This window comes from Macadamia integrifolia, chromosome 4 (assembly GCF_013358625.1).
Source record: "Macadamia integrifolia cultivar HAES 741 chromosome 4, SCU_Mint_v3, whole genome shotgun sequence".
Classification (NCBI taxonomy): domain Eukaryota; kingdom Viridiplantae; phylum Streptophyta; class Magnoliopsida; order Proteales; family Proteaceae; genus Macadamia; species Macadamia integrifolia.
The window spans coordinates 35,607,295-35,633,474 of record NC_056560.1 but is presented as its reverse complement, the minus strand read 5'-3'; the positions used below and the strand labels follow the sequence as shown (position 1 = coordinate 35,633,474).

General features: G+C 39.9%; 3 protein-coding genes across 4 annotated transcripts in view; 1 reads left to right on the top strand and 2 right to left on the bottom strand.

Annotated features, from left to right (window-relative positions):
• Positions 1-18,599, bottom strand: part of LOC122076693 ((DL)-glycerol-3-phosphatase 2-like) — a 70,518-nt gene extending 51,919 nt beyond the window's left edge. For both annotated transcript variants that reach the window (XM_042642138.1, XM_042642137.1), the window contains exon 1: positions 18,524-18,599. In XM_042642138.1, coding sequence (XP_042498072.1) covers positions 18,524-18,584 — 61 coding nt within the window. In that variant the 5' untranslated portion in view covers positions 18,585-18,599. The remainder of the gene's footprint in view (positions 1-18,523) is intronic.
• Positions 18,600-18,688: 89 nt separating this feature from the next.
• On the bottom strand, positions 18,689-21,562 carry LOC122076424. The gene is made up of 4 exons (XM_042641721.1): positions 20,470-21,562; positions 19,657-20,298; positions 18,894-19,207; positions 18,689-18,745 (listed from the first exon to the last, which is right to left on the bottom strand). Exons 1-4 carry the CDS (start codon positions 21,560-21,562, stop codon positions 18,689-18,691), a joined length of 2,106 nt encoding a protein of 701 aa, XP_042497655.1.
• A 1,955-nt stretch (positions 21,563-23,517) lies between these two features.
• On the top strand, positions 23,518-24,199 carry LOC122076692 (dolichyl-diphosphooligosaccharide--protein glycosyltransferase subunit DAD1). Its single transcript, XM_042642135.1, has 3 exons — positions 23,518-23,654; positions 23,752-23,795; positions 23,881-24,199. Exons 1-3 carry the CDS (start codon positions 23,576-23,578, stop codon positions 23,962-23,964), a joined length of 207 nt encoding a protein of 68 aa, XP_042498069.1. The 5' UTR covers positions 23,518-23,575; the 3' UTR covers positions 23,965-24,199.
• Positions 24,200-26,180: the final 1,981 nt, after the last annotated feature.

The following is a 26,180-nucleotide window of genomic DNA, read 5'->3' as shown; positions in this document are numbered from 1 at the left end:
TTGTACCTCTGTGATATGCCTAAGGAACTCATCTGCTTCAACACTAACATGGGCATCAGATGGCAATGGTACCATGTCAACCAGTCGTTGTGGTTAAAGACCAAGAAGAATCTCAAATGGTGTGTGAACAGTGGTGCAGTTGATGGAACTATTGTATGAAAATTCAGTTATGTAAAGAATAGAAGGCCAAGCCTTCTCATAATCACGAACCAGGCAACTGAGCAAATTGCCAAGGCTTCTATTCACAACTTTCGTCTCACCGTCAGTTTAGGGATGGAATGCCGTAGAGAACTTCAACCTTGTGTTGGGTCTTTAGCCAAAGAGACTTCAAAAAGTAACGCACGAACTTCACATCTCTATCGGAAACAATAGACTACGGCAAAGGTGACTTGCATCTAGTGTATTTCTGCATAGGATGAAATATGCCATCTTAGAAAACAATCCACAATAAATATAGTCATACCTCTCTTGTGTAGGTGGTAATCCCTAAGACAATGTCCATGTTTAAGTTTAGCCAATATGCATGTGGAACAGGCAGCGGTGTGTACAAACCCACGTTCTTTTTCTCTCCTTTAGCAAGCTGACAAGTATGGCATCATTGGATGACATGCTAAACATCCCTTTGCAAAATCTCTCTCCTCAAGTTTCACCACATCAGTTTAATCCTCAAGCTATTAAAGTTGCACACTGTATACTCCGTCTTTGTTCTACTTATCTTAAGACCTCTTAATTCCAAAGTAGATCTCCATAACTCCAACTTATCATTAATCTGTGCCACTATCTCATCTACTAAAATGATATCATTAGCAAAAATCATACACCACGGAACCTCTCCTTGAATGATCTTGGTTAAATCATCCATAATAATCATAAACAGATAGGGACTTAAAGCAGATCCTTGATGAACCCAATGGTAATTGGGAACTCATTCCTATGATCTCCCGCAGATCTCAAACTAATTAACATGCCCTCATACATGTCTTTAATTATGTCCACACATATGTACTAGACACCCCATTCTTTTCTAATGCATGCCAGATTAGCTCTCTGGGGGCTCCTATAATAGGCCTTCTCTAGGTCGATGAAGACCATATGAAGATCCTTTTTGTAGGTTCCTGATTTTTCCATAAGCTTCCGTAGAGGGTAAATCGCTTCTGTCATGGATCTCACAGGCATAAAACCAAATGGGTTCCTCGAGACTCTAGATTCTCTTCTTATATGGACTTCGATGACCTTCTCCCGTAATTTCATAGTATGACTCATAAGTTTTATACCTTTATAGTTATTGCAGCTCTATTTTTGTAGACTAGAACTACAATACTTCTCCTCCATTTATCAGGCATCTTTCTCTTGTTCATAATCTTGTTAAACAACCTGCACACTCCCAAACCCTTCCACACTTCAACTGGTAACTCATCTAAGCCTAGTGTCTTACTTTCATCTTACTCAGGACGTCTTTAACCTCCATCACTTCTTATGGACATATCTATGATACGTGCTATTATGATGTATAATCTCATTATTCCTACATATGTTGTCTCCATTGAGTAAGACGTAGAAATACTCAACCCCTCTCCTGTTAGTGTCTTCATCTTTTACAAGTACTCTACCTTCATCACCATTAATTCATCGAACATTATCAAAATCTCTACTCTTCCTGTCTCGAATTTTAGCTATCTTGTAAATATCTTTTACTCCTTCCTTAGTGTTTAGATTATTGTAAAAGTCCTCATATTTCTTCGTTCATGCTTTATCCACAATCTTTCTTGCCTCATTTATGGCAGCCTCATACATCTCTTGATCTTGGGCCTCCTTAGTCCTTTTCCAAATCTTAAATCTGGTTTTTTTTTAGCTTAATGGCTGCTTACACTTTCTCATCCCACCACCAAGTCTCTCTAAGGGCTAGTCGAGTACCCTTAGACACACCCTAAAACCTCTTTAGCAATTTTTTTTATGCAATCCGTCACCTCAATCCACATCGTGTTGGCATCCCCTTCAAAATCCCACTTTCTCTACTAACTTTATCGGTAAAGGACCTCAATGGCTCTCCTTTCAATATTCACCAAGGCAAACAGGTTTCCTTGACTTACGCTTCGACACCTTGTGGTACATATCCAGGATCAGCAATATATGTTGAGATGTTAAGCTCTCCCCAAGTATAATCTTGCAATCCTTACATAGCAATCTATCAGACCTTCTAGAAAAGAAGAAGTCGATTTGGCTGGTATGTGGCCCACTTTTGTAGGTGATCAAATGTTCTTCTCTTAGCGAAGGTGTTCACAATAGGTAGGTCATAGGCTGTCGCAAAGTCTAAAACAAAGGTCCCCTCTTTATTTGTCTCCCTAACTACATAACCTCCATGAACCTCTTCATAGCCACTCCTATCTCTACCAACATGATCATTCAAGTCCCCTCCCATGATAATCTTTTCATCTGGACAAAAACCATGCATTAAGTCATCCATGTGCTCCCAAATTGTAAATTACTACTCTCATCCAACCTTGCTTGGGGTGCATACATGCTAATCATGTTGACCACATCTTTATCTAACACAAGCTTTATGGATAGAATCCTATCTCCAAACTTTTAACATCCAGTACATTGTTCTTTAGGTCTTCATTCACCACAATGCCAAGTTCACCTCTACCACTTTGATCCCCTAATACCAGAGTTTGAAATCATCCAACATCTTAGATTTCTACCTTTCCATCTGGTCTCTTGAATGCATGCCACGTTAGTCCTTCTCCTCATAACATCTATTAGCTCTATACTCTTACCCATCAGCGAACCAATGTTCCAGAAGGCAAATCTGTTTCTCTACCCTGTGCCACACTCTAAACTCGCCTCTATACATGTTGTAGTGTATGATGGTGTCACGTTGCGTTTATGTGGGATGCCCTAGTTAAAGGAAAAGAGGACAAAGACAAGAACAAGAACAAACGAAATGAAGGAAATCAGAAAACACGACGATCCATGCAAAGGGTGATTGGCTGAGTAATAATAAGGTGTTGGCTGCCTACCTAATGCACCAATATAAAATTTTATAAGAAGAAAGTATAAGAAGATTAGGATAAAAGGAAAGGTAACAATAAAAGAGGGAGGGCACCTAACACAATAGACTGTTGTTTTCAACAAATACAAGCATGGCACAAGACATACACACCAAAAGGCGTAAACGTTTCCCAAACAACCGACCAGATCTAATAAATATCATATACAAACAGGAAAAGCAGAGGTAGATGGAATCCAAAAACAATCGCTCCTGCAACAACCAGATATAACGATACAACTACTATGGATAATAGGTAAAGGAAAGAGAAGCTAATGAAACATAAATAAACAGACAAAAACTTGGGACATAAGCTGGGAAATGAAGAAGGGCACTTAAATCATTAACAATACAATCTGAGAATTTAATTAAATACAAGATAACTTTATCAAGTAAGACAAGTGTATCGGCAAATGCGGTAAAGATACAATATTGCAGGGTAAATAAATAATAGATCACAAGTCCACACATACACACGAAATAAATGTCAAAAAATAACCGCACAGCTTCAAGGTTGGTCACCCAAAAGTGATGTAAGTGGATGCACAGACAAGCAGAATAAAAGATGTGAATCATATAAACCGCAGCTCACGCAAAGTAACTTGGTGTAAAGAGGTAAAAGATAAATGGGTGCACGGCAACAAGCATAACGCAAGGTGATACACACGCAACCTACTATTAAACTAGAGCATAATCAAGAGCAAGCAAATAATAAGCAGATGGTAAATATGCAATTAAATATACAGATAAATAAAAAAAAAAAGTAAAAGAGGAATCCCTTACTATCCTGAGGGCTCTCAGCCTTGTCTAGATTAAGGAGTCCAGCATAGGCCCTTATACAACAGACGAGACCAGGGCAGCCCGTGAAAGGCTGAAACCAGTTTGGCGCCGCATGTTTCAGGGGTGTTTGATAGCAGCAGGCCTAGGGGTACAGGTAAGTAGTAATTCAGTGCTGCGGTAGCGAAAATGGGGCCGAGAGGGGGGGTGCAGGGAAGGCGAGAAAGCTAGGTGAAGTAAGATTATACAATTTTTTGAGGAGATAGGGATGGATATCTAGTGTAGGGGTTTCGGTGGTGGTAATGGGTACTGGGTAATGTAGAACTAGAATCACAAGTGAACCTAATCTCAAGCAGGATCTGAAATTCTGGCAAAATAGAGAAGATGTCCTCCAATAGGCTTGGTTTTAGCTCTCAAACACTCTCTCACAGCAAGCAAATAAAATGAAAATAAGAAAAGAAAGAGAATTCGATGGAGGGTTGAGAAGGGGGAAGAAGAACTAGGGAATGGGCAACTCACCCAATGGCATCTCACAGCACAACAGCATAAGCCATCTTTTCTTTTTTCATTAATATATTCGTGTTCAATGTTGTCCCCTTACAAACTTATATAGAAGACTCAAAACTGACTCAAACACTAAAAAGAATAGGCCTAACACAATCCTTAACTAATTGGGAAATCTAAACTGACTAGGAAACTGAAATAACAAAGGAAATAGACTCAAAACAAGACTCTAACTAAACTAATGAATTAAATCCCATTTTCTTACTTTCTACCAATATTTTAGGGTCATTAAAGTGACCCATTATAAATAAAACCCATGGGATCAAAGACCCAACACATACATAACCCGACCCAACACATACATGGTGCACGTCCCTCTTCAAGGCATAGAAAAATTCAGGTAGCTTTTTTATAATAAGGATGTAGTCTAGAATGAGGAGCTCGATCTTGAAGATACTTTAATGGGATGACGAACTCCATATGCTCAACTTCAACAACCTCAAATGTATCCATGGGATCATCCATATGAACGCCTTCAACCACTGTGTTCTTGACCTCCACAATTTTAATCTCAAACTCCTTAGGATCTTCCTCTTGGCTATTTACAGTCATCACAGTTGTTGCAGTGTTAAGTTCCTCAGTCTCAACCTCATTGTCCATTGTGGCAACCTTGTTGCTTTCGAATTCTTCCACAAGTCTCATTAATGGGAACATCAATGATTAGCTCTTCCTTGACAATAGGAATTGTTGGAATTTCTTCAACACTAAGCTCAACTTTTGACTCTAATTCATTGGTTGGAGGTGTCTTCTCTTGTTGCTCCTTTGCAATTTGTTGCAACATAACGGCCACATAGTCAAACAATTCCTTCATGCTCTTGTCACCTGTGGGTGGCTTTTGGGGTGTAATTGGAGGGAACTTTGGTCGAAGGAAATACATACTTTGTTCACAGTTAGAAAGGTACATGCCTGCCAACTCATACTGCATCTCGTCCCAAGTTCTAAGCTCACACCCTTAAGTTTGAAGTTTCCTTTCACGGACTCTCCATTGTATTCGAACACAATCACTCATTTGGGAGCAAACATATTGAAGCCGTTGCGTCTTTGTTAAGTTGTAGCTGTCAAGGTACACATATAATTCATACATCCATTCAAGGAATATGTGCAAAGAAAGTTTCTCACAAAATTCACGTGGCTCCATTTTTCGTCAAGCTAGGCTCTACAACCAAATAATGTAGAACTAGAATCACAAGTGATCCTAATCCCACGCAAGATCTGAAATTCTGGGTGAATAGAAAAGATGTCCTCCAATAGGCTTGGTTCTAGCTCTTAAACACTCTCTCACAGCAAACAAATAAAAGGAAAATAAAAAAAAGAAATAGAATTCGATGGAGGGTTGAGAAGGAGGAAGAAGAACTAATGAATGGGCATCTCACCCCTCGGGTTTCGGCATCTCACCTAGGGCATCTCACCCAACTGCATCCCACAGCACAACAGCATAAGCCATCTTTTCTTTTTTCATTGATAAATTTGTGTTCAATGTTTTAGCCCCTTACAAACTTATACAGAAGACTCAAAACTGACTCAAACACTAAAAAAAGAAGGCTTAACACAATCCTTAACTAATTGGGAAACCTAAACTGACTAGGAAACTGAAATAACAAAGGAAATAGACTCAAAACAGGACTCTAACTAAACTAATGAATTAAATTCCGTTTTCCTACTTTCTACCCATTTTTTAAGCCCATTAAAGTGACCCATTACAAATAAAACTCATGGGATCAAAAGGCCAACACATACATAACCTAACCCAAGGCTTATTTGCAATAAAATAAGCCCATTAAGTGACTTATCTGCATCACTGGGTGTTGGTAGGAGGACGGTTGGTAGGCAGGGAGGAGGTCGCTTTGGTAGGGGGAGACCGGAGGAGGTGAGAGATTGTAGATTTGAGAGAAAATCGGAGAACAGTAGATAGGGGGACAGCTTGGAGGGCAGGAGGGGGTCGCATAAGTAGAGAGATCGAGGGAAGAGAGAGATTAGGGATTTAAGGGAAAATCGGGGAGAGGGAAGATAATTGAGGAGGAGATAGGACAGCTTGGAGGGGGCAGGAAGGGGGTCACGTTATTAGGGAGGAAATCATAAAGGAAGAAAGAGTTGGGAGAAAATCAAGCTTCTTCCCCTCTTGAGAAATCGTAGGGAGAGAGAGAGTTGAGAGAAAATTGGGGTTAGTGAGAGAAAAAATCATAGGGAGAGAGAGTTATAAGAAGATCGAGGGATTGAGAGAGGGAGTTGTGAGAAAAGAAAATCGAGGAGAAGGAGGAGAGGGAAAAGGATAGGAGGAGGTATACTTACCTAGTTGTCACTGCCATAGGTGAGGATGGGGGTAGAGCGCAAGAGGTCCGATGAACTAAAGACCCATTGAGAGCGAGAGTTGGCTGCAAGAGATAGGACTACCAATATAAACCTATTTTCCTATTATGAAAATGAAATAAACTATGAATCCTAAGACTTGGACTAACAAAAATTAGAAACCCTGCTTGTCTAATAACTACTTAAAATAAAAGATGACATAGATATCCCAAATAAAATAAATCCTAGATAATTAAATAAAAATCTCCTTATTACTTCCTAAATCTTGGATTAACAAAAATTAGAAACCCTACTTGTCTAATAACTACTGAAAATAAAAGATGACATAAATTTCCCAAATAAAATAAATCATACATAATTAAAATATCCTACTAAACCCAAAAAAACAATTGGACTCGGTTCGTCTAGGTCGAGATTGCCAGATGGGTCAATCCAATTTAGCCACTATTCTGCACATGACTAATTTCTCACACAACCTGCCCTCTTCACTTTATACAAAAATTGCACAAAAATTAGAAGAAAATTATATCACTAACCCAGCAATTTATGTATGATCATGTTTCACCCATCCTATGATACCAATGTACTCCCATGCGTAAAAACTTTCTTTTTAAGCTGACAGATATTCTCCTTCATCAAATCCACTTGTTTCGAGGGTTAAAAAAGACAATTTGTTTACAAGTCTGGGGTATGACTCCCACAGACTTTGCATGTTGACAAAACTGGCATGTTCCATGAGCAAGTACTTAGTATCCAACTCCCCTCTATAGACTATTAGTACCCATAACCATTCAACTTGAACGGAACTCTTTTGCTTTCTCCACCGACCACCTTTAAGGTACTGAGCTCCTACGACATATTATTATCAGACTTCATGTTTAATAGTAGGATCTCTACTCTTATACCAAATTGATGCAGCACAATCTACAAAGGTAATGGCCCAACTAGAAGTAGGCTTCTAAGCAAAAGACATAAATTATTGAAAGGAAATACCATCAATAAATGCAAAGCTTTAAGGCTCACCCACCTCGCTTTTGCCAATGATTTGATGATCTTCTCCAAAGCGGATGGCCCCTCTATTGATTCTATTATGCTCTGCCTTAATCTCTTTACTTCGATGTCTGGTCTTCGCATCAACCCAGGGAAATCTCTCATCTTCCTCTCTAGAATTTCAGATGCTTCAAAGGTCCACTTCCTTGAGAAAACTGGTTTCGATCTAGGGTCTCTTCCAGTCAGATATTTGGGGTTGCCTCTAATTCCAGCAAGGCTCTCAGCTCACCATTGTTCTCCCATGTTGGATCTCATCAGAAAGCGGCTTCAATTATGGAAAGGCAAGCTTCTTTCCTTTGCTGGGCGGCTAGAGCTCATCATATCTGGTCTCCAAGCCTCCTACATATTCTGGTCTGGTATCTATGGGTTGCCCAAATCTAAATCTATTACTACAAAACTTGAATCCATCTTTGCTGCCTTCCTTTGGAAAGGATGTGAAACTTCCAAATTCCTCAGGCCCCTAAGTTGGGCTGCAATATGTCTTCCCAAAAAGGAACGGGGTTTGGATTTGAGGCGTATCAAATATGTCAACTGTGCGGGTACTTTAAAGTTGATATGGAAAGTGGTCTCTAAAAAGAAAAGCATCTTAGTTGACTGGATCTACTTTAATATGCTGAAGAATGACTCCTTTTGGATGGTGCACCCTCCCTCAGATGCTTCTTGGGTATGGCGAAAGATGATCTCCTTTCGATCCTTGGCCTGTAGAGCTATTTCCTCTCGGATAGGTGATGGTTCCTCCACTTACCTATGGCTTGATCCATGGCACCCTATGGGGATCCTTGCGCATGATCTTAGTGCCAGGAGCATCTATAGTTCGGGTCTTCCAAGACTTGCTAAGGTTGCTGACATAATATCATCTGGAGCTTGGTCCCCTCCTATCAGCTCCTCCCCGCAGTTGGAAGATATATGGAATGCTTTGTCTGGGATCCCCTCTCTGGGGCCACTCAAGATGTGACACTCTGATGGGGACATCAAGGTGTACAGGCGCAAGAAAAAGAAGAAGCAGTCATCTTTGTGGCTGGAAGAATAGAAAGAAGAAGAAGAAAAAAGGAGGAAGAAGGAAAGCTCGATCCAAATTTTAGAAGATCATAGAAGATTTTAGAAGATCTTGTGGGCCCCATTAGTTATTAGTTTAGTAGTTTATTTGTAATATATTCTTTTCCTTGTTAATCTTTTAATTAATTAGGAAACTACTTTATTGGTTGATTAGTTTTTAGAAAATCTTTATTTACTAGTCAATTAACTCTTTTTATTTTTAGTAACTAGATTGATATTTATGTAATGGCTTAGGCCACGATTGAGGTAATGAATGTTAATTGAAAAAAAGGCCAAGAGCAAACCCCCAACCCCTCACGGTTCTCTCTCTCTCTCGTTTTCTCACTTTTCCCTCTCGCCTCTTTCCTCTCTTACTCTCTTGGCTCTCTCTTCTCTCTGCTTTCTTGTCTCGCCTCCCTCTCCTTCTTTTCAGTCTTATTTCTTTTTTTTCTGCTGCTGTGTTGTTACTGCTGCACCTGCTGCCTTACCTCACTGCTGCTGCAACATATTACTGCCGTTATAAAATTGCTGCTGCTGCACCTGCTGCCTTTACCTCACTATTGCTGCTACATATTCGTTACAATACTGCTGCTGCTGCACACTGCTGCCATTACCTCACTGCCACTGCTATACACTGCTGTCATTATATCGCTGCTGCTACTACTCGTGATTGTTGTTTACCCTCCGCTGGCGCTGCTCTCTCTACAATCGGCTGGATGTATCTACATCAACTAAAAGTGGACTGCAACCTCATTATTTTGGAGGACCTTGATCTCTTCTTCTCTCCTCCGATCTGAACAGCAGTATGGTAAAACATTAAACTAAACCCTCCCCACCTCCATTAATCCCTATTATATATATGCAGCCCACTGACGTTGAAGCCTGCCTTTGCCCTGTGTTTATGCCTATTTTATCGATTGTTTGCATATCTAATTTGGGTGTCTAGATGGATTTGTGCTGAACCTAATACTCGTATGTCGTTTGTTCCCTTCCCCATGCCCCCATTTGAAACTAGAGTAAGAATTTATGTGTTTTTCCATCTAGATTATTATTACTTTTGGCTACTTTGTTTATTAGTCTTGTTTTATCTTGCATGCTTAATCGTGTTTGCTGAGATTCTTTGGTCCTATCTACCTAAGCCCCTTGAGTCAACCCTACTTAGCTAGTTAATCTTGTAGGAGACCTAGTCGCCTAGGAACCCCCTACATCACACTCTTTTATGGACTCTTTCCCCATCCGGAATGTTTGATGACAAGGCTGCTTGGGACTACATTCGTTCTCGAAGCTCCTTCTCCCCTTGGCATAATCTAATATGGTTCACGCATCATATTCCCAGGCAAAGCTTCACAGCCTGGAGAGTATTCACAAAGTGCCTTCCCACTCAAGCCTTCCTCTTCCATAGAGGTATCCCTGCCTCCCCGCTTTGCTACCTTTGTGGTTTGGAGCCGAAAGATATAGAGCACCTCTTCTTTGTTTGCCCTGTCTCTCACTCCATTTGGAGTCTAGTCCTCTCTTCAAGAAGAATTCTCCCCCTCCACAGGGAATGGATCTGGATGGACATGACGTTCCATGGAAAGGCCATCTGCGACTTTGTGGGAAAGCTTGCCTTCTGTGCAACCATCAGTCAGATCTGGATGGAGAGAAATCATAGAAAATGGACCTCCAACTCTCGGCCTCTTGAAAAGATTTGGAGCTCCATATTATTTTATGTCAAATCTAAGATCTCAAAAGTCTCCTCCGTTAGTTCCCCATCCCCTAGAAATGATCATATATTGTAACTTCCTGGGAGCTTCCTAGCTCTATGATCAGGACTCTAGATCCCCTTTGAGATCCTCTTTGTCTTCTTTCTTCTTCCCCATCCCCTTTCATAGGGCTTGTATATCTTTTCTCCTTTGGTTATGAATTAAATTATTCACCCAAAAAACAAAATACCAGTACTGAACTGATTTTATGGAAAAGAATTGATCCAGAAAGTAGAAACCAGAGTGGAAAAGGAAAAACAATCGGCAGAAAATAATAGTGGAGGTTGAAGAAAAAGAGTTGATCGGAGAGTAGAAACCCAAGCGGAAAAAGATAACCATCACCAGGAAAGAATGGAGGTTGAAGAAAGAAGAGAAAGTAGAACAGTATTCACCATAAGCAACATAGTAGGTTTGGCCATCAAACTAAGGATAGAAGACACACATTCCCAGTCTGTACATCTAAAACAAAACTCCACGCCAAAACCTGAACAATCTCACCCTACCCCGCCCCCCAATAATTATATTTGATTTAACCCATTCACTTTTGGACACCTACTGTGATCCTATTAGGAAATCTATACTAAATAAGTAAAATTTGTATGGACGCTAAGCAGCTTTCCTAATGCCCAAAAGCCTAGTTGCAACTTATAAGACGAGACCTCTTTAAAAGTAAAGAAACTAACAAGTTTCATCCAATCACAGATCTATGCTCCCATGTTGACCCATTCTATCCTACTATTATATTCCCATGCATAAAAGCTGAGCTCTTTGAGTTAATGATGGTGCTACACAGCATCACTTATAGACAATGAAGATCAAAAACCGTAAGATTGAAAATTAGTTTCATGTTAAATCACTTTGTTCTGGGAGGATGACTTTGCATTAACCAGTTCTATCGTAAGATAGCACTTTTCATTAGGTGGCTAGTGTGTCATAAAATGATTTTATTGAGAATCCACATCCGCTGCCACCCTATAAACTGTCATCTACACCAACCCACTAAAATGGACCCCCTCCAAGAATTGATAAAGCACAGAGCACACAGCCAGCTCTCTATAAAGGGGTTGTCACATTGTCCAGACCTGAGAGGTTCTCACCGCTGCACTTGGACGCTGTGCGTCTGGGTGTAGTAAAAGTTAATGCCAATACTGGCTAATTATCAATGCATTGGATTCACAACTTTCATCCATGAATGGGAGAGATTCTTAATAAGGAATCCATTTACCGAATAAGGAGAATATCAAGTGGTAATCTGCTGGTTGAAATGTGACAAAATTCCGAGCTCGATGGCAATTTTGAAAAGTGTTTATAAATGATTTTAAATATTATTTTTACCTAAATAATTTTATTGAAAATGATTATCAAAGTTCAACGTCCAACCATGATCAAGATTCCCTTATTTAACATGTCTGACAAATTAGGGTTTTGACGGTGTTAGTAGTCCATGTTCGTTGATATGTCAAGTGATATTATAAAGTGGAGAGACCATGAGGTAAATAATTTAGCCAATATGTGGGTTTTATATTACAGCCCGCTTAGGGCTGTGTGATTGATAAATAGTTTACCTATCACTTAAATAGTAGCATTTTTTGGTAAATAATAGGTAGACTGCAACAACCCTAACTGCATCACCCTATAGGCATAGTTTTTAAGGCGGTAAGGCGACAGAGGCGTTTGAGGGTCTTTCAGAGCGCCTTAGCGATAAGGCGGGCATAAAGCGTCGCCTTATTGACTAAAGCGTTCATATGTAATTTTTTTATAAAACCAATCTATTTGGCTCAAATCCTAGTTGAATCCTATTACTCATATGTTAAATAAACATTAAAAGTTCATATTCAAACCAATGTAAGACATTCATAAAAAAAACAAATCAATAAAGTGAATAAACTAAGTTCATCTTCATCAATCATCAATCATCATAACATATTAAAATATAATATAAATACATAATTATGAAGCAAAATTATAAAAATAAAGAAAAGAAGACATAAAAAATACAAGTATTTATTATACTTGCCTCTATGATGCCAAAATGAGTGCCTAATCCCTAAGATCATCCACTATATTTCTACTCCTGTCAATGAAGAATGAAGCTCACCGCTACCGGAGCAAACTCACTGTTGTCGGAGCAAAATGGTCGCCTAGATAAGTGGTTCTTCCTTGTTTCTTGATTCCTTCTCAAAGCCCTTTCTTAAAACCCTTGATAAAATCCAAACCCTGTTTGTAATCGTGTTTTTGTTTTGTTTGTTTTGGTTATTTTTGGTGGAGTAAAGTTGATCCCATACATCTCAAGTGTTAATAAAATCATACACCTGCCAATAAAAAATCTATATTTGGAATCTTCATCAAGTAATTTTAAAATGTGTTTAAAAAAAAAAACCCATAAGGCAACATTTCACGTAAGGCGGAGCACTGCCTTACCATCTCTAGACCGCATCAGTGCGAAGGCGCTAGTAAGGCGTCGCCTTAGCAGCACCTTAAAAACTATGCCTATAGGATCCCACCACTTGTCTTATGCATAGTTGTTAAGGCATCACCTAAGTGACGACTAGGCGTCCAGGCAACCTAGTTGGCGTTTAGGCGAATGTCGCCTTATTGCAACAACAACAACAACAACAACAACAAAGCTTAGCCTTATCCCAACTAAATGGGGTCGGCTACCTGGATCTGCAAAAAAAAAAAACCGACACTTCGGGACATCCCACTTACAAACAATCGGCAACTCGGATCCTAGCCCTCCAGGCAGCTCTACTAGATTCCATATTAGGGTGAAGACTTAACTTTTGCATATCTCTTCTAACTACCTCATTAATGGTCATTTTTGGCCTGCCCCTAGCCCTTTTAGCTCCATTCATCTGCATCGGGTCACTTCTTCGTACTGGGGCATCCAAAGGCCTCCTTTGGACATGCTCAAACCATCGTAACTGACATTCTCTAAGCTTATTCTGAATTAGTGCAATTCTTAAATCTGTTCTAACCTGATCATTCTTTATTCTATCTCTCCGGGTTTTGCCGCACATCCATCTCAACATCATCATCTCAGCTACACTCAACTTATCTATGTTACGCTTCTTGACTGCCCAACATTCTGCATCATACATCATAGCAGGTCTTATGGTTGTCCTGTAGAATTTTCCCCTAAGCTTTAGAGGAATAAGTCGATCACATAACACTCCAGACGCCCCTCTCCATTTCATCCATCCTACTTTAATTCTGTGGGAAACATCATCATCAATTTCACCTTCTTTGTTTAATGTAGAGCCCAGATATCTGAAACAGTCACATTGCAGGATCTCTCTCCCATCAATCTTCACTTCCTCACTATCAATCCTCAATCGATTGAAGTTACACTTCATATATTCCGCCTTTGTTCTACTTATCTTAAGACCTCTCAATTTCAAAGTATATCTCCATAGTTCTAACTTATCATTAATCTCTGGCATTGTTTCACTGACCAGTACAATATCTGCAAAAAGCATGCACCACGGGACCTTTCCTTGAATATTCCCAGTTAATTCATCCATGACCAATGTAAATAGGTAAGGGCTTAATGCGGATCCTTGATGTAACCCAATATTATTAATCGGCAACTCAACACCTTGGCCTCCCACAAATCTCACACTAGTCACTATGTATGGAGATGTGGTGACTAGTGTGAGATCTGTGGGAGGCCAAGGTGTTAAGTTCCCACAGTTCAAATACTAAAAGGATAAAAAGTCAACCCACAATTCAAGAACAAAAACTGAAATTTTGGTTATACGGACGATTTTCAACTTTCAAATGCTAGTGTTTTTCTCAATTCTGAAAATTTCATAGACCTTATCGTGGTAAAACATTGCTAAAAACCAAAAGTAGGGTAAAATAATCTTTTGCTTTGATATCTATAAAATTGTTTTCATTTAGGCGACTTTAACAGAATTCGCACACTTAAAAATAAGTTGAAAGGAACCGATGGAGTCTCTTGCCTTTTCCGAACAACTCCTCTAACGTTAACGAAACCGATGGTCTCTTGCCTGAACCAATGGCTGACCCCTCGGCTGGGGCTCCCCCTTGCAGGAGACTACTATCCCTACCATCGATCCCTCTCCTACATCACCTCCTTCTTCACCGCTAGCCTCCCCCCTTGATGTCCCCTGGAACTCCCACTTCAAACACTCATTCTCCCCTCCTACTAATAGTCTCTCACTTGACTTCGTCCCTCCAACCAAGCCTGGGGAATTGATTGTTGCTGTTTGCCCAAAGCGCCTTCTGGACTCTGGCATCCCAATGGAAGAAGTCCCTCGTTTCCCTTCCACCTTGTCAAGATGTCCCTCTTGAAACAATGGCGACCAGTGGGCTCGGTTGATGCATTCCTCATTGACCATGGCTTCCTCATGTTCCGATTCTCTGAGGAGCAGGATAAAGTGAGAATTTTGGAAAGGGGTCCATGGTTTGTTGGGCGTACACCAATGTTTCTCAGACCTTGGCACTGCCATTTACTGCTCAATCGAGTTGATTTTTCATCCATCCCCATCTGGGTCTCCCTCCCTAGATTGCCCATTCATTTCTGGTGTTAGGATGGTTTAAGTGTCATTGGTTTGGTTCTGGGAACCCCTGCGTGCTCCGATGCAAGAACTAATAGAAAAGATCGCCTTGCTTACACACGAATATGTGTTGAGGTCGCTGCTGCAGACGCTCTTCCCTCCTCCATCTCCGTCCAGGATGGTGAGGATTTCTCCTTCCAGCAATCAGTCCATTATGAATAGAAGCCCCCTCAGTGCCTTGTTTGCAAAGTTATTGGGCATGACACCAGTGCTTGCTCGAAGAAGGCTTCCCCAGCCCCCTTGCATGACTCGATCACTGACGACCTTGGACCCATCTACTGGCATGATCGATCCCTGATGACTGAGAATGGTCGTGGATCTTCTTTCCGGCCATCGACGAGAAGAAGAGGGAGGAACCAAAGAAGAAAACCTGCGAAGCAGGTTGCCATTGCCCAGGAGCCTTCCATCGCCGGAGATCCGCCAGACATGGCTCGGTCCCTGCATACTGGTCACAACAGATTTACGGCCTTGAAAGATGCGACCGACAGCTTCGTTGATCCTCGAGTGCTTGAAGGATCGACTGATGGTGACGTGCGATCACCCCCTGATAGGTCTACAGTCTGTGGTTTAGAAGATTCCTCAGAAAGCCCCAATGCTAGTTCCACTTTTGCTGATTCCTCTTCTGATACTTCGGACCCTTCTACCGATGCTAGCCTCTCTGACTTTGATGAGTCTTGCTCTGAGACCTCTCTCCTTCACCGATGGAGAAGACTTCGAAGTCGGCGTCCCCAAAAAGGTCTCCTCCCCCTTTATTAGAAGTCCTCAGCAACACTCCTTGCTTTTTCGAAGGAAACTCGTGCTCCTGGCACAAACACTTTACCCCATTCTACTCTTGATGAAGTGCCTCTCGTCTCTAGGCCTTTAATTGTGAGAACGTCCAGCCTGGTTGAGCCCATTTCTGAGCCCATCCACTTGAACCCCCTATTGAACTTCCTAACCCTTCTCTAAACCACAACTCTCTTAACCAGCCCTCTACCTAGGCCCAATCTCCTATGGACACGGGTTTGGACAACCTTTTGACCCACAACACCGCTACCTCTTCTTCTTTGCCCAACAGCCACTCCCGCCCTGCCAATTCTAAACGTATTCTGAAAAATGGCAAACAAATGAATGCCGCCCCTCCGAACCTATTACATCCGACTACTTTTGCCCCTTCGACCTCTCACTCAACTGGTCCTCGCTCCTATCAGAAGCGAAGCAAATCTCGGCCTACCCCCGGCTCCCTCGACACCACTCCTCGGGAGCGTTTGCTGCCCTCTAAATGTGCCTAATGTCCCAAGGCATTGTGTGGAACTCTAGGGACCTCAACTCCCCATCCAAGCATGCTATGGTAAGATTGCTCATCAAAGAGATCAGGTCTTCTTTTTGTTGTCTTCTGGAAACTCATGTCGAAGAATCTAACATAAGCAGAATTGTCTCCACCATTACTCCAGGCTGGCAATTTCTATCCAAGCCCTCCGCCCACCATAATGGTCGTATTAGCTTCATATGGGACAGTTCAAAATTAAATGTTACCCTCATTTCCTCCTCCACCCAATTCCTCTATCTATTTCTGATATTGCTTGCAGCTCCACCTTTTTCTCACTCCTATATATGCCTCTAACAAAGTGGCGGATAGGGACATCCTTTGGAATGGCCTCAGACATATTGCCAACCAGATTGGAAACCTACCCTTGGGAATTTGTGGTGACTTTAATATAATTAGATTCTCCCATGAGAAACAAGGAGGGGGTCCCTTGGACAGTGTTAATGTGGATTCTCTAAATTCTTGCATTGATGATATTGCTGTAGAAGACCTTAGATGGTCTAGGATAAAATTCTCTTGGAACAACAAAAGATCGGGCGAGGCCCGTATTGCTTGCAAGCTAGATAGAGTCCTAGTTAATAAAGCTTGGCTCACTTCCTTCCCCTCCTCCCATGCAACTTTTAAAACCCCTGACATCTCGGATCATAACCCCATCTCCCTCCTAATCCAGCCCTACACCTCCTTTGGGCCTAAACCTTTTAAATTTTTTGATATGTGGACCTCCCACCCTAACTACCCCCCCATTGTTAGGGAAGCTTGGGCTAAGCCCATCCAAGCCTTCTCCTCTCCTCTTATAGTCATGGCTAGAAGGTTGAAGAATGTCAAGATTGCCCTCAAGGCCTGAAATACTAATGTTAGAATCCCAGATTCCTGTAACCAAACAAGTAAACTAGAAAAAGAGAAGAAGAAGAGAAAGAGCAGAGAAGAGAGGAAGGAGAAATCACAGATAACCTCAAAAAGGGAGAGCAACCTGCGATCTGTCCAGAATAGACTGATCGCAGGTTATCTCTATGTATTTATATAAAAAAACAGAACAAGGAAGGTTACAATACTGCCCCCAAACATAGCCATAACCCTAAAGACTCAAAGCAGGCCCGATAGGTCCAGAATACCCCTATCGGACCTGTCCAGAGGCGCTAATCCCGATAAGGGATTAGAGACAACGACAAAACTCAACACTCCCCCTCAAGCTGGAGCATACACATCACCCATGCTCAGCTTAGTACAACTACTACGAAAACTAGGGGTAAACAAGGACTTAGTAAACATGTCAGCTAACTGATCCGTTGAAGGAACAAACGGAGTCTCAATCAGCTTCTTCAACACAGCATCACGAACAAAGTGACAGTCCACCTCTATGTGTTTGGTCCTCTCATGAAAGACTGGGTTACTGGCAATGTAAACTGCAGCTTGGTTGTCACAATACATCTTCATTGGCTTAGTCATTGGAAACCCCAACTCCAAGAGTAACGACCGTAGCCACATCAACTCAGCAGTGGTATGAGCTATAGCTCTGTACTCTCACTAGACCGGGCAATAGTAGTCTACTTCATAGTTGTCACGGCACCAAGGCGAACCAAGGCGTTGGAGGGCTGTCTAAGCGCTTAGGCGAGAAGGCGTCCCCTTAAGGCGAATTAGGCGCCAAAAAAGACGTTACTATTTTTTTTAATATATCTAGTATAACTGTATAACAATGATATACTTAATTTTAAATTGCTTGTAAAAAATCAATCTTTTAAGTTTTTTTTTTTTTTTTTTTTTTTTTTGATAGGTAGGGAGGGAAGTAGGTAACAGCTAGGAGACTCGAACTCGAGACCTCCTAGTGAGCATGGGTTTTATACACACCACAGCTCACCAATCTTTTAAGTTATATCAAAATACAAGAAGCATGACTTTAAGCAACATCAAGGGAAAAAAGTACACACTTTAAGTAACATCAAGAGACAAGAATCAGCATTCAACATGAGAAAACACAACAAAAAATGAACAAATTATTCATAAAAAAAAAAGCTATAAATAAAACAAAAGGCATGACAACATATAATTCCTAATGAAATATTATAAAGAATATAATATTTAACTATTTAAGTATGTAGTTAGATATACTTACCTCTATGATGCCCAAAATGAGATCCACAAAGTCCATCATAGACCATGAGTCCATGAACCATGATATTTTAATGTTTAACCCCCTGTCAATCAATACGTATAAGTTAGTGACACTAAAGCACTAAGCAACAAGAGAAACCTTGTTCCTTAATATATGAGTCATGACTCAAGATAGGTGATAGGCAATGGGTTCCAATCCTACCCGGGGGAGAATTAAAAACACCTAATAGAAATTGAGAAACATAAAAATAAACCAAAATGCTAAACTTTAGTAAGCTTTAAAGTATGAAATTATGAATTTTAAAACAACAAAATAAACCATCAAGCTAAACTTTGTTCTTGTTTAACCATAATCAAGCTAACAAATCAACATTCACTTCTTCTCCCTCCTGTTGTTGCTGACTCATAGAATCAGTTGGCCCATCACCAAAGTCTTCTTCAATATCTTCATCATCACGCACAACATCGTGGACCTCTTCTTCAACTTCATCATCTGATGATTCCTCAACAGTGGCCCTCCCCCTACCACGACGTGTGTAGCAAATATTGGTTGCACTTGTTGATCCTTGAGCCCTCCTAAGTAAATTACGACCCCCAACCGATGTAGATGCACCAACTGCTCTATCAACATCTCCCCATGTGAGGTCGTCTCCAGGATTGACTAAATCTCCATCTTCTTGCTCCCCTGTTATCCATTCACTACTCCAATTCATTTCATCAAGAATTAATGGATCATAATTGCTGCCATTTTCCCTTCTTTCTTGGAACCTTGAATGAAGCCGACGATTATATTGGATATAGACTAGATCATTCAAGCGCTGATGTTCTAGTCTATTCCTCTTCTTGGTGTGAATCTGAATCCATAAATACCTCTTTATTTAAGTCAAGAAATAGATGTAAAAAGTATAATTATAAACTAATATTTAAAAAATACTTACAAAATCAAATGTGCTCCAATTGCGCTCACAACCGGAAGCGGAGCAACAAAGGCCTAATATGCGTATTGCATATTGTTGAAGTGTAGGGGCCGAAGATCCATGTGTTTCCCACCAAGAGACTATATATAAGGAAAAAATTAGATACACATATTGTTAAATACTTATTAAAATTAAAAAAAAAATACTTAGTACTTACTAGGATCCAATGCTCCTTCACCGGCTTTCCGTTGTTTAATAGCCAAAACCCTTGAAAAGCTACCTTCACATTTTTTGTACATTTGAGACTCACGTATGATCTTGTCTTGCACATCTAAGTCGGGCACCATTCTTTCAATAACTGTCATGAATGCATCTTGTATTTTACATGATTCTTCAAAAGGAAGTCTCTCATCATTGATGTAGTCAAAATATTTGCTAGCATTTAGGTAAAAGCTAGCAGCATATAAAGGTCGATCCATTTGGACCTCCCAACGGTCATCAATAATTGCTAACACCTTCTTCCATGACCGTTCTTTGTTGGAAAAATTTACTTTTATCCTTTTTTTTGCTATTTCCATTGTCAAATAAACTTCAGGCAATGCAGGCCTCTCATCACCATCTACTAACCTCAAGACAACTAAAATTGGTTGGGATGCTCTTAAGCAATCTAGTATACGGTTCCAGAATGTTTGTGCAAGTATTGTCTCAAGTACTTTCTTACCTGCCTCTGTCTTCGACAACTTAGAACTATTCCAATCATCAGATACAAATAATTGCTTCAAGGCATCCTTGTTCTTGTACAAACTTTGTAGTGTCAAGAATGAGGTAGCAAATCTTGTAACTCCAGACCTCACCAGATCTATCCCATTTGTCTTTTTCCTCAAAGCATCAACAAGTTTGTAATGTCTGTAGATAAAACTTGTCATTGTTTTTGCCCTCTCTATTGTTGTTTTATAAGCTTTCAACTTGCCAATGTCCTCTAACATGAGGTCCAAACAATGAGCTGCACAAGGAGTCCAATAAAGCTTACTCCGTTTTTGCATCAACATTCTACCAGCTACAACATAATTAGTTGCATTGTCTGTAACTACTTGTATCACATTATCCTCCCCAATTTCTTCAATTTTACTATCAAGCAGCTGAAATAACATGTCTGCATATTGAGACTCACTAGATACATCTACAGAGCCCATAAAATAAGTCCCCAATGGACAATTGACAAGGAAATTAATCAAGTGTCTACCTCTCTTGTCAGTCCACCCATCAAACATAAGAGTGCACCCGTGCCTTTTCCAATAATCTTCATATTTCTTCTTGATACAGTCAATCTGAGCTTTTTCATCATGTAGCAAGGGCACTCTCAACTCATGGTAAGAAGGGGGCTTATATCCTAACCCAAACTGCGCAATGGCTTCAACCATCTCCTCAAAGCTCCTTAACTTGACTATATTGAATGGGATGCCAGCTTTATAAAACCATTTTGCAACATATGCATTAGTTTTCTTTCTGTCTGCATTTGATCTTAAGCTGCTTTGTATTGTTGTCTGGGTAGAACTCTTAGACCTCCTCTCACCAACTATTTCTTCAGGAGTCCGTCGAAGATAAGAATCTATCGGACCCTTTACTGCCACTTGTGTAATAACATTAGCTTTATTCCTTTTGGAAGATGTCCCAGAGCTTGGCACAAGGTTCTTTATTGAGGAGTCTATAGTTGGGGGCCTTGGTGCACCAGACTGGAGTTGCCCTCCACTTTCTATCTCTTCAGGCAAATCCTCTCCCTGCTGATGATCAACAGAATAATCCTCATCAAATACATCAGGCTTCCTCTTCTGATTTCGCATGATACCTTCATGCATCTCTCTAGCGATTGCTACAGTTGTTTTTAGGCACTTTGATATATCTCCATACCCACCAATTAAATATTGCTTAAGCCTTTTGATTCCTCCTTTGGCATCTTTTCCACAAAGTGTACATCGCACTAAGTTCATATCATTAAGATCTGGCCAATATCCATACTTCCACCCGGGGTCTTTTGATTTGGCCTTCCTAGTTGGATCTTTGCTTGGGTCATATATTGATGCTCCAGTGCTAGCAGATGGCCCGCCACTACCACTAGTAGCCATATCTATTTGAATAAACTACAGTACTACACAAACATAAGGAACAACAACAAGAGAAACTAAGTAACAAAAAATAAGAAATAAAAATGAGAGAAGGCATTGCACCAATGCACAACAGTCAATAGTAGTAAAAAAAAATTCATAAGAGAAGAAGCATTGCACTGCCACTAATGCACTCTACAATCTAAAAAATAATAACTAATGCACTACAGTCTATCTACAGTAGCAGGGAAATGCACTAGCAGGAGAAGAAGGAATCATACAGTAGTAAAAAAAATTCATAAGAGAAAAAGCATAGCACTAATGCACAACAGTAGTAATCATGCAATCATAAATTCATAATACAAATTACAGTCTACGTCTACTTGCAGGGAAAAAAAAAAAAAGGAAACACTAGCAGCGGTGCTGCCAGCACAGGACAAGAAGCAGAGAAGAAGAAATAGAAGAAGAAGCATAGAAAGAACCGGCAGCCTCCATAAGAAGCATTCGAGAACAGCAGAGGGGAAAAACAAAAGCACTAGCCACTAGCAGCAGGGCTGCTAGGACAGATGACACCAGAAGAAGGAAGAAGAAGAAGAAACACAGGAAGAAGTAGAGGAAGAAGAGAGAGAAAAAAAACCGCCGCAGACGAAGAAGAAGCAAAGGAAGAAGAGAGGAAAAATAAAAAACAGTCGTAGACGAAGAAGAAGCAGAGGAAGAAGAGGAAAAAAAACAGTCGCAGAGGAAGAAGGAGGGAAAAAAAAAAAACCAGTCGCAACTCAAACGAAGAAGCAGAAGACGAAGTAGGAGGGAGGGAAAAAAAAAATCTAATGCAAACATACCTGAGGTTGAAACAGAGGAGGGAACGATGGATTTCAGCCAAGTCCAACTTCAATCTCACTCGGTCGGTTGAATCAATGAATCCAGCGCAGGTTCTCTAGGTTTAGAGGCGTAGAGAACTTAATCGCAGAGAGACACTTCATCGGGAGAGAGAAACAGTGGAGGGTTTTAAATTCTAACCCTTTCACATTATATTTCCCCCCACCACCAAACCTTTTTTTTTTTTTGTTCACTTAAGGGGGTAAAATGATTCCATGCATCTCACACCATTTAAAAACCTGTACTTCATCAAATGAAAAGTTTACAATTAGAATATAAAAAACAAATACTTAAGTGAAAGAAAAAAAAAAAAAAACACAAGGCGTTCGCCTTTCCTACCAAGTCGTCCACGGCACCAAAGGCGACACCTTTTGGACGCCTTAACACCAAAGGCGACCGCATTTCCTACGTACACAATGGCGTCCCTTGCCTTGCCCCTAAAAAAAGCCTGGACGCCAAGGCGACGCCTTGACAACTATGGTTCGATTTATGATTACAGAGAATTAGTCTATCTATCCTAGTCTACATTAGAGAGAGTGGATCTGGATGGATATGACATTTCAGGGGAAGACTATTTGTGATACTATGCGCTAACTTGCTTTTAGTGCTATTATAAATCTAATCTGGATGGAGAGAAATCATAGGAAATGGACCTCCAACTCTCGGCCTCTTGGAAAGATTTGGGGCTGTATCTTCTTTGATGTCAAAGCCAAGATTCAAACGTTTTATCCTCTTGTAATCCCTTCCCAAGAAATTGTCACATTGTTGCTTCTTGGAAGCTTCCTATCTCTATGCTCAGGAACCCAACCTCTCTTTGAGGAGTGGTTCTTGTTTTTGTTTTCTCTCCTCTACCCCCCCCCTCCCTAGGGGTTGTATGTATTTTTTCTTCTTTAGTAATGAATTATTTATTCACCCCAAAAAAAAAAGTTTGTTGTTTTCATTTTAATTGGAGCCAACTTGTTAAGTGGTTCATTTTGAATGAGTTATTTGGCAATGCTCACACATCTATTGTGTCAGTATTTCATTTACTTGAATGATGCATGATATGATACGAATGGGATTCACCTATGAGGTGTCAACATGGTTGTCCTACCTATTTCTTTACAGCCTAGAGCAAATTAATTCTTAGTATCCTTTTCTGATGAGCAGGTGGTTTACATGGCAATTGTTGGATCATTTCCATTCAACTCTTTCCTTTCAGGAGTCCTTTCTTGTGTTGGGACTGCAGTGCTAGCTGGTAGATGAGTATTTTTTTCCCCTTTCAACTCTGTGTGTGCGTGTTTCTATTTATTTTAGGCATGTTACAGATTGCTTGGTTTCTTTTTATGCCTCAGTTTGTCTCCGCATTCAAGTTAACAAAGAGAACAAAGACTTCAAGGTAAGCTTTCTTTGATTAGTATTTCCTGTAAAATTAAGGACACATTTCTCTCTTGGTGTGACTAAACTGCTTGTCTGATTTGCAGGATTTACCACCTGAACGTGCATTTGCTGATTTTGTCCTCTGCAATTTGGTGCTGCATTTGGTTATTATGAATTTCCTTGGTTAAGCTAGGGTTTTTGCATGTTTTCTCTGATATTAACAGTTAGAATGGGATGGAATGGACTCGATTTTCATCATAGGTTGCTCTAGTAGTTAGCTTTTTTTCTTCGTTTTTTTCCAGGGTTGGGGGTGGGGTGGGTGCGTGGGTGGGTTAATGGTTGTTGGGCGTGGATTTATAGTTTTTTTTTTTCTTATAAGAAAGAAATAAATACATCAAAGTAAGGAGTTAAAGACATTGTCATCCAGGTTGCATATAGACAATTTTTTTGTTATAGTTACCATAGCATGGGGAGCTAATTTGGCCAAAAAGACAACCACCTCATTTGTAGGCTTGAGCCAAAAAGAAAGTTTAGTAGACATCTAATAAGAGGGGAACAACGCTCCAAGACCATGAGGTGCTTGTAAGATAAAAAAAAGAGGTGTTGTGACTCTTCAGAATTGCTCAAAACCTCCTTGATAGTCCGTTCTTTAAGTTGCACATGCTGCAGTTCTAGTAGGAGACCTTTGGTGCCTGTTTCAATAGAATTTCCTATCAAGTAATCGATTGTGAATGAGGTATATTTTCTTTTATATAAAAACAGATTGCCCAACCAGAAATATTTAGATCTGGATTAGAAAGTTAGCTTCTTTTGGAACCACCAATATTTTCTATGTTATAGAGAAGTTTGAATTCACATGCTTGCCTAACAGGCTGTGGAATTATAGTTGTGTGTTCGTAAATGTCCTCCCTTTCTTTTGGAAAAGGGAGGTGGTTCCTAACAATTGTCACATGGCAGATCCGGTAGAGCCCACCTTTATGTCCCTGCCAAACCAAGTTTACCATGTGGCAAAACAGTCTAAAAAAATCAAGGATTATAGGAAAGTGCACAATAGTGGTTGAAGTATTATATTGTGCATGGAAATATGGAGGAATTCTGCTTGTACTCGGTAGAGCATTTGATAGAACTAGTTTCTGACAGTTGATTGGTGTTGAAATATAAGACGGACAATTTGATTGAATTACGGGGCTGTTTAAAAAAAAAAAAAAAAAAAAAAAAAAACCTTTGGTTGGTGGTTTGAAGTTGAAACGTCTCCTCTATTTTATTTATTTATTTTTAAAGTGATGACCTAAAAGCTTATCTTCACTTATCAAAAGAAAAGAAAAAAATGATTCATTTTTTTCTTTCTTTCTATTATTGGTCTGGGGTGCGAATCATATCTCTTCATCAAAACTATTGGATGTTCATTTTTTTTTTTTTTTTGAATTCCTATCATATTGATATGGTACATATGTCAATCAAATGAATCTCATTTTGATGGGAGGCAATTCAGTAAAAGAAATTAGACTAAGGGCCCGTTTGATTTTGTTTCTTTTGTTTTTGTCTAAAAATAGCAGAAACAGTTTTTTCTGTTTCTGTGCTAAGAAATGATTTTTGGAATTGTAAAAAGGTGTTTGATTTTTCTATTTCCCAAAACGTTTTCAATAGTGTAGTGGAATTCAAGACATGAGTGAAGGCACGACTTTGTAAGAATGCAACTCACGAGTGAAGGCATGACGTTGGAGTTGAATGTATGCTTCATAGAGATGAACTTTAGAAGGATGAAGGCAATCTGAAACTGTGAGCTTCGCACAACCAGTTTGGAATTGCCGTAGCTGGATAGCAAGTTTCAACAATGGGTTGGGGTTTGGGTAGGTTGAGTGAAGTATTGGATTTTTCACAATTTTTGTCGTTCCCACTTGTTTCTAGAAATAGAAAAACAAGTCTAATTTGTTTCTCCATTCCTGTTTCCAGACACAGAAATAGGAATAAATTTTTATTTATGTTTCCAAAAACAAGTTAACGAAACAGAAAAAACAAATGGTTTTTGGGGTGTTTTTCCATTTCGGAGCACAGAAAAATAGAAAAATTGTTTTTGGAAACAAAATCAAACGGGCCCTAAGATCGCAATTCATTGGATTGATATTTCTCAAATGAGTACAAATTTGATTAAACTTTTTCTTTGTTGCTACACACACACACACACATATATATATACACACACACACACACACATATATATATATATATATATATATATATATATTTTTCTATAGATAGGTAGTTGGCAGATTGCCCTAGACTCAAAGTGGCTAGAGGTTGATGTTCAAGAATCGAAACAAAGGGGACCTTTAACTGAGCAGTAGAGTAACGTAGCTTTCATATGGCATCAGGTTTCATATCGGATAAAAAGGGTTCTTTTTTC

Excerpts from the sequence above, each read along its gene's own strand:
- LOC122076692 (XM_042642135.1), top strand. The coding sequence starts at position 23,576 with ATGGCAATTGTTGGATCATTTCCATTCAACTCTTTCCTTTCAGGAGTC. Across the intron at positions 23,655-23,751 it reads TGGGACTGCAGTGCTAGCTG|TTTGTCTCCGCATTCAAGTT; the intron begins GTAGATGAGTAT and ends TTTATGCCTCAG. Across the intron at positions 23,796-23,880 it reads AAGAGAACAAAGACTTCAAG|GATTTACCACCTGAACGTGC; the intron begins GTAAGCTTTCTT and ends TCTGATTTGCAG.
- LOC122076424 (XM_042641721.1), bottom strand. The coding sequence starts at position 21,562 with ATGGCTACTAGTGGTAGTGGCGGGCCATCTGCTAGCACTGGAGCATCA. Across the intron at positions 20,299-20,469 it reads AATGTTGATGCAAAAACGGA|ATCTGGTGAGGTCTGGAGTT; the intron begins GTAAGCTTTATT and ends CAAATGGGATAG. Across the intron at positions 19,208-19,656 it reads TGAAGGAGCATTGGATCCTA|GGGAGCAAGAAGATGGAGAT; the intron begins GTAAGTACTAAG and ends AATGGATAACAG.